The sequence below is a fragment of the Acartia tonsa genome, chromosome 9, assembly GCF_053477335.1.
Source record: "Acartia tonsa isolate MP-2025a chromosome 9, ASM5347733v1, whole genome shotgun sequence".
NCBI lineage: Eukaryota > Metazoa > Arthropoda > Copepoda > Calanoida > Acartiidae > Acartia > Acartia tonsa.
Genome location: NC_137268.1, coordinates 25,956,952 through 25,970,002, shown reverse-complemented (window position 1 = coordinate 25,970,002; position 13,051 = coordinate 25,956,952). Strand labels below are relative to the sequence as shown.

The window sequence follows — 13,051 nt, the reverse complement described above, 5'->3', positions numbered from 1 at the left end:
TTCCCCCAAAATAGTTATAAACCTTCCCAGGACCTATGAGAAGCTACCCTATTAAGGAGAACCCGATCGGTTCAGCAATTAGCGAGATTCTTCGGTACAAACACAAGACAAAACCATCCTGTTACTTTATTGTAAGAATTAGATATTATTGTGGATGAATATCAATTTATCGAATATTTTCATACACCTGATATAACTAGCTACTGCTATTTATATTTCCAAGTATATAACTTTTACTGCTATATCCTACTTGTAGAATTACTTTTAGCTCTGAATGTGTTATAAAAATTCTCATATTACAGTTTTTTTTTGTTTTTCTGTCTAACAGTTTGTTATAATACAATATTGTTCACTATTTTGAGAATTAAATACTTATTTTTTATTTTGTTATTTATTTCAGATAAAAATGAAGACAGCCTGAAGTGTTTCATGCCGAATGTCTTCAGCTCTATTCTGAAGTCAGGAAAATGTTCATATCTCAAAAATTGCTAAAATCTTTTTCGTACATTCGATAATTGAATAAAAACATTTTGATTTTCATGCAAGTTGACGGTATTTATGCTTACAGTCTGCTAAGACTTTCTATGAAATCTCACCCTCCTTACACACACACACACACACACTGCAATATCGCTGAACAAACGTAAAGCAAAGTGGAGTGGGATAAAGAGGGGGAGGGGGTGAAGAGAGTGAACAGGTTCTACTCCCTTTTATTTTCAGTTTATTTAGATGAGGAAAGGTAGAGATAGATATAAAACCAGACAAAACACACACACACCTCTGCGTGTGTGGGTGGGTTGTAAAGACTTTCAAGTCAGATAATTCAACAGTAAACATTTAAGGCTGTACGAAGCCTGAACATTGTGTAATATACGCTTATTTTAGATTACGGAATCCGGTGTGTGTGTGTGTGTGTAGAGTACTACACAGAATGAACTACAGTATATAATTGTAGAACTAGACAGACGAGAGTGAAACTATTTCGTCCACCCAAAAGAAAAAACAAGTTGCCCTGAGGCAAGTAAAATCTCAATTTTTACCTGCCCATATTTTGATGCATTATACCAATGGGTGGTGTGTGTTATTCTGGGGGGAGGGCCGGGGGAAGTTATACCTGCTCATTTATTTGTACGCCTGTCCTAGGCTAGACTTTATAATAGCAGGATTGTTACATAGAGAAAGAGATATACAGGCAGTGGCAAGGAGTGAACGCCTCCTTATGAAACAATCCACACCCCCTTTTTTGTGTTTTAGTTTGGTAAAGTGATTATTTCGGGGGTGGTATTGTGTTAAAATCATTTGTTAATTACACTATATATAGTGAAATTTTTTTATAAGTTACTCAATTTAAATCTAAAACTTAATTGTGAAAAAAATAATATAAAAAGTCAAGCAGGTGAAAAATAAACAAGTCAAACACAAGTAACAAGTGGATTTTTGTAAAGTTAGAAATGGCGGTGAAATTTTGATGAAAAAATACAATGACAACAGGAAAAATAGTGATAACTTTTACCTACATTTTAGTGATTTATAGTTTTTAATTAAAAAGAAACAGTGAAAAAAATTTATAATTACAGCATTTAAATGTTGAGATTCTAATTCATGAAATGAGTCATTTTCAATAAGATTTTATACATTAATTAATAATATATTTTTATATTTTAATTACACATTATTTACCTTATATTTTGAATTTTTGACATAACAATATTACAGATTATTAAAATGACTTAAGTTTTTAATTTTTGTCAAATTCATATTTTGATTATGTTTTCAAGTTTATTATGGACTTTTTAGTTCGGGTAAGAAATAAAATTATTTTGGAAGCGAGGTCTATCTCTACATGTTGGTATATGTTGTTTGTCGGTTGCAATTCATTTGTCTTGCACGTTTCCCGAATGTTTTCCATTAGAGACAAAAAAATTTGGTGTATTGAAGATAAAAACTATACCTATATACTGTAGGTATTACTATTCAACATACAGGAAATTAAACATGATACAGGGGTGTATATTCTGCACAAGATTTTTTTTTTTCCCCTGCTACAAAATTTTTTATTTTTTTCCCCCCTAGATTTTTCTTAAAAAGTAGGGGGGGAAATAGAAAAATATTTAAAGAACTCTATATTTTATTTATTTTATCCCTCCTACCACACATTTTTTTTAGTTTTTTTTAACCAAGGAGGGGGGCGAAATGGAAAAAATGTTTTCAGTTTTCTTAATTTTTACATTTTTTTTTTCCCTCCAACCACTTATTTTTTTATTTCCCCCCCCCCCCCCCCCCCCCCTGAGCCGGGGATCCCATGCAGAATATACACCTCTGACATGATATCATGGTCGTTAAATTGATGAGCAATAAGCATCCCCAATGATAATAAGCAAAGTTACCTCTTCTGTTTATCATGAGTATTGGTTGAAAAGATTAGACACTGATAGATTAACCCAACAAATCAAGATTTAACAAAATTTCATTAAGTTTTAAATTGAAAGTGCATATTATAATTTATAAAACCAAAATAATTTACAGTTTTATGTACATTTCCCCCCTGAAAACCCTCCATGTAAATACCCATTTTAAAGTTTTTTTTGTGTTTACAGGACAAGCAGACAGAAATGGGTTAGACAAACCTACCCAAGCAGATTTATACCTTCTTTTAGTTTACACTTAATATTTATCAGAGGTAGGTAATTTATATTGTATCCTTAAATGTAAAGTAGTAATGTTATTTGTTTGTCTGTTAAGATCTCACAAACTACTGAACCAATTTAGTTCTCCATTTTAGGGAACCCTGGAAGGATTTAGTTTAACTGTCAATGAGATCTTAATGTATATTACACACAACTCATAAATATAAAATAGAATTAGCTTATTGCTAAATTGGTTACAGTTTTATAGGAAAAGAGATAAAAGCAACCAAAGACTATTGGGAATTTAATGAAAGGGATAATACAGTATTATAATCTAGAAAATAATTCAAAGCTACTTTTTAATGCTAAAAGCTAACAATATTTTAGATGAAATAGAACAGTAAATTAAATATAAATTTTCTTCGTATATTTAGGAAATGTTATGTTTAAAGGACCAATTGCATAATTCTCTATAGGTTTCTAAACAATCTAATAAGAACACCAAATACAGTTATACTGCAAAAGTGTTAGGGGGATGGTATTAGGTGAATTAATGAGTGTATTGGGTTATTTAAGTAAGTTAAGGACATTATTTATGATTATGGTATTTGTGATGCTAAACATATCAAGTATTCTCTGCGGATTAAATGTGTTGCACATCCTTCTTTTTAAAAATACGACTTAAATCTGTTTTTGTTCAGGTGCAGGTTGAAAGATAATGTCAGACAGGATGCAATTAAAACAGCACAATTCAGGTAACTAAATTTTTTTACTGTATGTAGTGCCCAAATATGTATAGAGATGAGATACAACTTAAAAATCTGGGATTCCTGATTTATTAACAACCAGCTTAAAGTCTATGAAAGATTTGATTTGGAAAATAATTTTAGGATCAAATGATTCAAGGGGGTTAAATTCAGTCGTTTTTGAGGGGACGCGCCATACGAGATATAATGATATTGGTAATTAGACCCGAGATTTAAATTATTTTCCATTAAAAAATACTTCAAAATTCCATTTTTTCCGAATAAGAGTTCTAGATTTTTTAATGGACGCAGTGATAAAATAGTTTTGCTACATTCTACGATGTTTAAAATCGATAGGATATTTTTAACATGCCAGAACTATCGAGTATAACTAGCTGTAGAAATAAGTGGATTCACTTTGTATAAATGTAGAAAACCTTCGCCTTTTGAAAGGAATTAAGATTTAAGTGAAAACGTGATTCTTCTTTTAATATCCAATGTACGGATAATGACAAACATAATCTATTGACGATGTTAGGATGAATGTTTCATTTATCCTTTGTGTATTTATGTGTTTGTGTGAGTGTGTTTGCCCTTTGTAGTTTCACAGATACTCTATAGTTACGTTGATAGTTTGTCTTGTGTGTAATATTAGATAGCAATCAATAATCATATTGGACGTAACTACCTAGTACAGCAATAACAAAAAAATTAGAAATGAAAATGTGTAAAAAAAATACCTATTAGCGTTAATAATAAAAAAAATAGGAAATCCAAAACAATAAAAATGTAATTTTGATGTAGTAAGGAAATCTAATAAAAAACTATGTATTGTCATATTTCTTGTTAACATTGTATTTATTTCCATGTAATGAATGACTAAGCACATGGAAGTGCAGATTTTAAAGGACAAAACAAATAATCTTTTTTTTATATATATACACATATATCTTAACAAAAAGGATGTCAGTTCGACTTTTAGAACCATATATGTTTCTTTTATTGGTTTCAAATATCCACAACTCCTAATTGGGGCTAACCCAACCTCAGATTGTCTCTGTACCAAATGCGTCTTCTTGAGTAGATTACTAGCCGCTGCGCCCTTAGCATTTAGACTCCTAGAGGCTTTAATATAAAGTAAATTAACCTAAAACCATCCCAAGATCTAAATGTGTATGTTTATAACACTTTGCGCAGCTTTCATATAGCTTTGGCATGTGTGTCTGTCCGCTTGTTCGTTGTTTCCCGTCCACAGCGACGTCAAATTCGTCCGCTATATTGTTGGTAGATTTAAAAAATAAAAAAGAAGTAATTTTTTCAACCAAATGTTTACCTAGTTATTTTTTCGCTGCTTATTTACATAGGTAATTGTTCTTGTGCATTTCAGGTGGTTTCGGGTCAACCAGCTCTGGTCAGAGCCAGGAGAGTTTAAACAGCAAGGTGTACAATGCCGCAAACTACAACACAATCATGGTCGAGTACGAGAACGGCAACAGGAATGACAAAAGACGTTAAAAATGATTTGATAATAAAAAAAACAGCAGAGGGGCTAGAATTTGCGCCATTAAGGGAGCGTATTCAAACCAATTACTGCTGGCTTGTTAGTCTAAAGTTAAATCTTCTTCTGACAAGTGAACTAAGCCTTTAATCACATGACCATTGTCTGTGGAAAAAAAAACAATAATAATGCAAAATACTTATTTTTTATGAACATTCCATTCAAAGTGTTATTTATGGATGCAATGTTAGGTAGGTGGGTATGTAGAAAATAGTCACAAAGAACGTCTAATGTCACGTTTTCAGGGAAATGGCTGTTGACGTACCCGCGTCGTTTATTGCACAGACCAAAACGCCGCCCCGCTATCCGCCAACATCCGCGGGCGGCGCGGTAAACGCGGTGGCCGCCAATCCGCGGTATTCGGCCTCATTGACCACGTTTTCGCCGCGCGGAACCGAGAATAATTCCAGCACGTCAAGTAGACAGAGTCGCGGTTCAGGAAGCAATGGTTCTATAGGTAACTAATTTTTTTTATTTGTCTTATTACGCTAAGTATTACATTTTTACTACTGTCGGATTTTAAGGATTCACTTTTATGATTGTTTTTATAACCTACCTAAACTTCCACTGTAGAGCAAACCCTACAGGGTTCGATCAAATCGTAATTCATCAGCGTTTTAGTGTCTCATCACGACGCGTAGTATGCATATGGATATACATACATGCTCTAAGGGGGGGGGGGGGGTTTAATGCAACCATCTCGTAATCAATGTATAAATGGCACTTAAAATTCGAATTTTGATCTGAAATTATGCATGAGTAATCCTTGGTAGGTCTATTTTCCCTAAATCGAACAAAAAGTTGAAAAAGTAACGGCTAACAGCTCAGCCGTTTAGCCGTTTTTTGGCTATGTTTAGGGAAAATCTGTCATAAATTACGTAGCAATAAACTTTTTGAATCATATTTTTGCTTTAAATCATGTGAAATGATACAAAAAAACATTTATTAGATTTCTAGTACCAGCAACTACCGGCTAGAACCGTTTGGAAACGTTTTGGAGTGGAAAAGAACACTATGTGGAGAGAGGTTTCGTGATGGATTTCTCTTGAAAATACCCCAAAAGAATGGCTACACAGCTGAGTCGCAAGCCGTTAGCCGCTACTTTTCCAACTTTTTGTTCGATTTAGGGAAAATAGACCTACCAAGGATTATTCATGCAAAATTTCGGATAAAAATTCGAATTCTAAGTGCCATTTATACATTGATTACGAGATGGTTGCATTAACCCCCCCCCCCCCCCCCCTTATATAGTATATGCGCTACTAAAGATGAAATATGAATGAAAAGATGATGTAAAAAAAGAATACAAGTCAAATATATGACATAATTTCCTACCATATAACTTCTTCTAAGTACGACCATTTAAAAAACAAGGAATAGACACATTCATGTCTAAAATGTTGTAAAGATACATTTGTCTGATATATTTTGATTAAAACCAAACTAAAAATACCTACTTCTTTAATCTTTTATTTTCAAGCTTCTTAAAGTTTAATTCATCTTCTAAAATAATATAACCTTTCCCCTCCCCCCCCCTCATCCACTGCCTTTTTAGTTTAGATGCAGCCAAATAGTTACACAAAATGATGACTTGTAGACAATAAATATAATTATAGAGTAGCATCAGTTTTTAATAAAATGTATATCTTTTGTAAAAAAGATTTAACCCATGAGCTCTTATCAGGGATATAAAGACAGACAACTAAGTTTCAAATAGGGATTTCTTTGCCTAGCTTGTAATTGATTATTTATATTTAGCCCCGTAGTTGGAATGTTTATGTCCTGTCTATTTAGCTAAAATAAAAATTGGTTAAAACTATATTATATAGTTATGACAAAGATAGCTCCAATAGTCGAATGTATGAGGTTTATCAAAATACCCCGAAGTAGTATACGTTTTAAAGTACCCCCTATAGAAAAATGTACCACAATGAAATATACATTCTGAGGCCTAACATAATTCCCTGTAGTTTTTTCCCACTCCCTCTATTGCCCGACCATTTAACCCTTGACGGCGAAGCCATTTATTTTCCATAATGGCCGTAATGAAATGGAAATGAAGATAGAAATTTTTCATTTTACACAATTGTGGAAAATGTACTCTTTATATTTTGCAAGTGTGTGTGTGAGTGTGTGTTAGTACAAAGCTTCTTCATAACTCACGTACATATATCCTATTATATAAAGTAGTTAGCTGTTTTTGTCAGTAGCAAAGAACTAGCTATCCGCTAAAACGATATGGTTCTCCTTTACAGTAAAGCTTCTTATAGGTCCTGGAAAGATTTTAAACTATTTTGGGGATAGGTATCTCCCTCCCAATAAAAAATGACCCCCCCCCAAAAAAAAAAAAATTCTTTTATTTTAAACTTAAAATAAAAATTGGGGGGAAGGGGTCGACTTCCCACCAAATAGTTTTTCTTTAATTGTAGTATACTTACTCACCTTCTGTAAAGTGTGTTTATTAATGTCAGGTTCTTAAGTATAAGTGCTTATTCTAAGTACTTCTATCCTCTTAAACTTGACTGCAGTATACTAAAGTCATAATCTTATCACGGTGAAGAGATATATAGGTTACAGATTGTAGATATAGGTTTCTATTAGTAAGGCTCAATGTTAAATATAATTTCGGTGTGAGAAATTATAACTTATAAGCATTTTTTGAAGTTATATAATAATGTCATAATGGATATATTATTACTTGGATCTTACACCAGATTTTCATATTTTATAACAAAGTTAACTCTGTAGCGGTTTACTCCATCCCCCTCCATTCCTACTAAATAAACGGTCCGACCAATAAAAGTTAGGGGAAATTGAACCTAAATAGACGACAATTATCCTCCTGTCATAATATCCTCGTATATTCTACATTTATTAATGTCCTGTATGACTATCTTTTTAATACCGCATAATATGAAATTGTAAGTTAACAGAAAATTTGACAGGGCAAGTTAGTATCTACTTTCCTTCACTTACATCTGATAGCCATATATTAACTTACTTTTTAAGTCTTCATCTAATATTGTATGTCATACAGCAATTTAAGTTAAAAGTTTGAAGTCATTTATTTCAGATCTTCTTACTGCTTTTAATATAAATCTGTAAATCTACTTCAAAAGTCAGATAAGACAGAAAAGTCTTATCTGTTTGTATAAAAGTCCTTTGCTTTTTGAATATTGTTAAATTAATTTTGTTAATTTTGATATCTAGATTCTAGCTACTCTGTAAATGATTTATTTTTTAAGATCCCAACTCTGCTTTAGTTCCTCTTTTATTCGCCGGGGAGTGGGGGGGGGGGTGCAGTTGCTAATGTATGAACGAAAAATAGCATAAAACCAACGTCATAAGATCGCATCTAAGTGCTTCAGTATTTAAGACTGTTGTAAAGGATGTAAGAATAATGAGAAAATAGATTATCAACAACTTTTGTGTTCGTAAAACAGATACATTTTGTTTCAATTAGAAGCCTTACAAATCTTAAGATAGGTTTCTAGGTTAAACTACCAGGGATAGTGTAATAACAGACAAGTTTAAATTTTCTTTAACCTGTCAAGCTACACAAGACAAATTTTTAAACTTACTTCTGGATAGGAATAGGATTAATTTCAGCTCCGTTGACCTATCCTTGTTTCCCTGATAGAGAAGCATAAAGCACAAACATAGCTCCCACATTTTAAAAATAAAAAATGCAAAAAATCTTATTGGGACAACAAAACTGGAATTAATTGTCTGATTTTTATTTAATTACCAATAAGATAAATGATTTTTCAATATGGCTTAGGTCTGATTTTAATCCAGCGGAAATTAATCAAATTAGTCATTCTGGGAAAAAAAGTCTGTTTGATTTGCATATATATTCGTAAATAACTTTACTCTAGGTATGTTTATTGTTATTTTTAAAATAAAATACTTTAAGTAAAAAAGTGTTAAACTTGTAATACAATATGTATGTCGGAAAACATGAAAAGAACACGCAAGTAGACGGAAACAAAGTAACCAATATTTTGGAATCTAAGTATTTTTTTAGTATTGCTAAATAGACAAGATTTTTTGTATGTACATACATTCCATTTAGGAAACATCAAAAGAGATGCTACGTTTTAAAAGAAACATTATGCTCAATTGTCATAAAAGCCATTACTTTAAAAATCCGCTGAACAGAAAGAATACCATTAAAATATTAGTTCTCAAAATCAGAGAGAGGGGACAGGGGCTGCTAATTGCACTAGTCCCCAAAGTTTTATAATAACGTTTTCTTATTCGTTGGCTTACCAACTTTGAGGGCTTTATTAAATTTTATTGGTTAATTAAGTTGAGTGTTCAAACGTTTCAACCACAAATTTTAATCTACAGAAGGGGTAATTATGTGTTTCATCATTTGTCTTATCCCTTTAGATCCATGTGTCAAAATAGTATAAAAATCAAAATAATGTTAATTGACTGAATGAATGATAAAGAATAAAGATGTGCAATATTTTCTAGATGATAAATGTGAAAGGACTCGCCTTTTAAATAAAAAAATGTTAAATGCCCAACTGTTAAAATTTGTCTGTTGTATAATTGCCATATTTACAATAAAACTGTTACCCAGGATTAAGAAAAGCAGGTTGTAAAGTTTTTTTTAGAATAATTTAAATATACTAGCGGCTTCGCCCCAAGAGGTTTGATCAAACCAATTTTCGTATTTTAGATTTAAAATATAAAAGAAGAAAAAAAATTTTTTTTTGGGGGGGGAATTATTTTTTTTTTTTTTTTTGTGGGGGGGGGGGTTAGTCGACTCCACTATTTTATTTTTAGTTTTAAAAAGAAACGTTTTTTTTTTTTTTGGGGGGGGGGGTATTTTTCATTTTTGGAGGGTTTGGGGGTGTCCCACCCCCCAAGAAAATAGTTATAAACCTCCCCGGGAACTATGAGAAGCTACCCTGTAAAGGAGAACCCGATCGGTTCAGCGGTTAGCGAGATCCTTCGCTACAAACAAACAGACAAACACACAAACAGACAGACATCGTTCTACTTTGTATTATAGATATGGAAAAGAGTATTCTTAATCGAGATAGTTAATTTTTGAAATGCATAATGTAAATCAACTTATCAGCCCTTTAGATCTCTGGCAAATATGTTTGTTTGAATGAAATAATATGCTAGAGATCGCCTGGTTTGTAACTTTTCAAATATTGGAATTACATTTTTAATTTACAACTTTTATCTGCCTTCTTTATTATCTTGCTTTCTCTTCTCCTTTTCCAATTTTTACAAAAACTTTCACCTAAAATTAAAACATCTTAAATAGTTTAACTTTAAAAGCTCACCCATTATTAAAGATATCCCTTTCTAAGAATCTGTAAATAAATTGAAGTTGAATATTAGGAGACTGATAGAAAAATACAGGTGCGCATAAAATAAACTTTAAACAAACCAATATTATAGTCTTCATTTTCATTCAAAATACATTAGATACATGGAAAGGTTCAAATATTAAAAAATTAATTTGAATATATACAGGTAGTTTTTATAATTGGCTACTTATTTGAAAAGAATATGAAAAAAAATCTAAATCTCAAATTAAATGGACTGCATTTACAATACTTAATTGTAGCAAAAAATATGATTGTTTGATTTGTTTAAAATTTTAGATACATGTCTTTGAATCCTTGTAAAAACTAATAATCTAGAAATCTGAATCCTTTTTATTATTAGAAGATAAATTGGTCTATTAACTAACTATTTGATTGAGGCTCAATTAAACAACCTCATACACCAGAGTTTCATGGATTAGAGTGCTTCATTCGTTTTTAATTCATGATTATGACTTTGTAAAATAAATATATATTTTTTTAAGATTTCCACTTCCACTCTATATCCTATGTAATTGAAACAAAGCTCATATCCCCTGCGGTGTGGGTGTAGGTGAATTCTATTATCACATAGTAGAATATTTTAGTTTACTAGAAATTATTGTGCCAATAGAATTAAAATATGTCTAAAGAAATCTTAAGAAATTGTTCAGTGTTCAGAGAGGAAAACAATGTGATAGATTAAGGAAAAATATAAACACCTACATGGAGTTTTGAGAACCTTTTAAGCCTAAATTATAATCATTCTAAAAATTTCTATTAATACATTAATTAGACGAGTCTAGTATTACTAAATAAAAAAGGATGTATTCTAAAAACAATAGGTAGGTTTATTGTAAACCAGGGTAAATGGCGTTTCCCTTCAAATGCCTAGTTTTGCGTCCCCTGAAGGGGTTTGGTGAAAAGAACTGGTTAAGAATAAGTACTAATTCTGCCCCGAGTAGGTTTGAAATTATTTGAGGATGGTAGCAAAATTGTAGATAACTTTACATTTAAGCAATATATTACTAAAATCAACGCCTAAACTGTTTTAAGAATACCTTTTCTTAACTGTTAAATTCATGGCTTAATTTATTTAAATAGTTTTTGTATCATGACTTTCAGAAAACATAATGGCCAATTTATTTCTTAATCAAATCAAAAATAAAACCCGGCCTTTTCAATTTCCAAAATTGGCAAAATAATCTTTTTGTTTACATAAAATGTTTTAAAATATAAAATGGTGTTTGATAGCAAACAGACCTTAATTAATCCCCAATTAACCCCATCTCTTTCTCTTTTTTAACCCCCTTTTTGATTTTTTACCCGTTATTAATACTGTTTATACATTCAAGATAATGTTTTAGTAATTTAAATATAAGTTATACTTATTTCTATGATGAAATTTGTTAAGAATTTTAATTTGAATCGGTTCATATCCTTCCTTTATTAAAATATTTCTAGCCCTGTGGGGAGCTCTAATTTTGTAACTTTATTCTTAACAGTACCTAATGTTAGAAGAACATTTTGTTCAGGATTTTGGAATTTTCAACAATTTTTTTTAAAAAGCATGCTTATCAAAATAATTACCTATTATAGATCCTGGAGCTGAGCTGCAACCTACAAGTTTGATTTTGTATAAATTATGCTGTTTTGTATAAACAGCCATCGAAATGCATTTAATTTTAGAACCAGACTTGTTGATTTAGGCTAAATATATCCTCCTTGCAATTTATCCGCTTCTTTAAATTTTAATTTTAGACTGTTGTCGTTGAAAAATCCTGACTTTAATCGCAAAGGCTTGGCGTAGTCAATAGCCTTGTGTTTCAATTTAGACACCTGTCTGATTACTTTTGATTGTATGCCCTTTGTTTGGAAGTCTTATGTAATGTGTTGTGTATGTTTATGTCGTTTCACTTATTTTTAAACGTCTCTAGTTTAACACAGTGTGATCCAGATAACTAAAATTAACATTCGAATAATCGATAGGTAGTTAAAAAGTCGAAAATGTATTTCAATAATAAAATATAAATATTTATTTTAGGTATGTTTAATTTTACTATGAGCTGCAGCAAGTGACAGGATGAGTTAGTTATAGCTATTTAGTGCAAAATTAGCTACATGATAATTCATCCATAGTATGTTTGATGCATAAATTATATTGAGGTCGTCGATTAACATTTTGGTAATTTAGATTAGAAATTTGATAGGATTTTATATGATAGATGGATCTTTTGTGTGCTTAATATTTATAAGTTGCTTTCCCTCAAAATGTAAAAAGCAAGGTTTGGTAGTTATTTTTTTAAATGGTTAATATCTGCGGTAGTCCATAACCCTGCGGGGCTACCTAGTACCCTATAGGTAATGGTATAACATGACTTAAAGTAATTAAAAAAATGAAAAACAACCTCATCAAAAAATTGCAAAATTAATTTTAAGTCTGATTTAAAAAATAAATTTTCTATAACGCTGCAGCTGAAAATAGTTGAAAAATCAAATTGCATTTAGCGGTTGCAATAACCTTGCTGTCGAGGTCGCGTTTACATGTCGAAACGAAAGTGTATTTCAATATTCGCTCAATACCCTTTAATCTACCTAAATACCCCTCTAATAATAAATTTTAAGTTTTAAATTATTAATTTAATACATTAAGATTATTGATCATAGAAAAAATAAGTCAATTAAGACGTTTAATAATTAACAAAAGCTCCCCTGAAAAGAATTTAAAATATTTATGAAAAAGAAAAGACAGGATGTTTTATATTTCTGCTTCCTGCTTTATTGTTT

The 13,051-nt window shown here is 31.2% G+C and overlaps 1 protein-coding gene across 1 annotated transcript in view; it reads left to right on the top strand.

The window, feature by feature from the left end:
• The first annotated feature begins 1,698 nt into the window (after positions 1 to 1,698).
• LOC145328626 (protein PALS1-like) overlaps positions 1,699 to 13,051 on the top strand; it is a 75,236-nt gene continuing 63,883 nt past the window's right edge. The window contains exons 1-5 of the mRNA XM_080172384.1: positions 1,699 to 1,802; positions 2,598 to 2,680; positions 3,329 to 3,382; positions 4,761 to 4,870; positions 5,178 to 5,388. Coding sequence (XP_080028510.1) covers positions 3,346 to 3,382; positions 4,761 to 4,870; positions 5,178 to 5,388 — 358 coding nt within the window. The 5' untranslated portion in view covers positions 1,699 to 1,802; positions 2,598 to 2,680; positions 3,329 to 3,345. The remainder of the gene's footprint in view (positions 1,803 to 2,597; positions 2,681 to 3,328; positions 3,383 to 4,760; positions 4,871 to 5,177; positions 5,389 to 13,051) is intronic.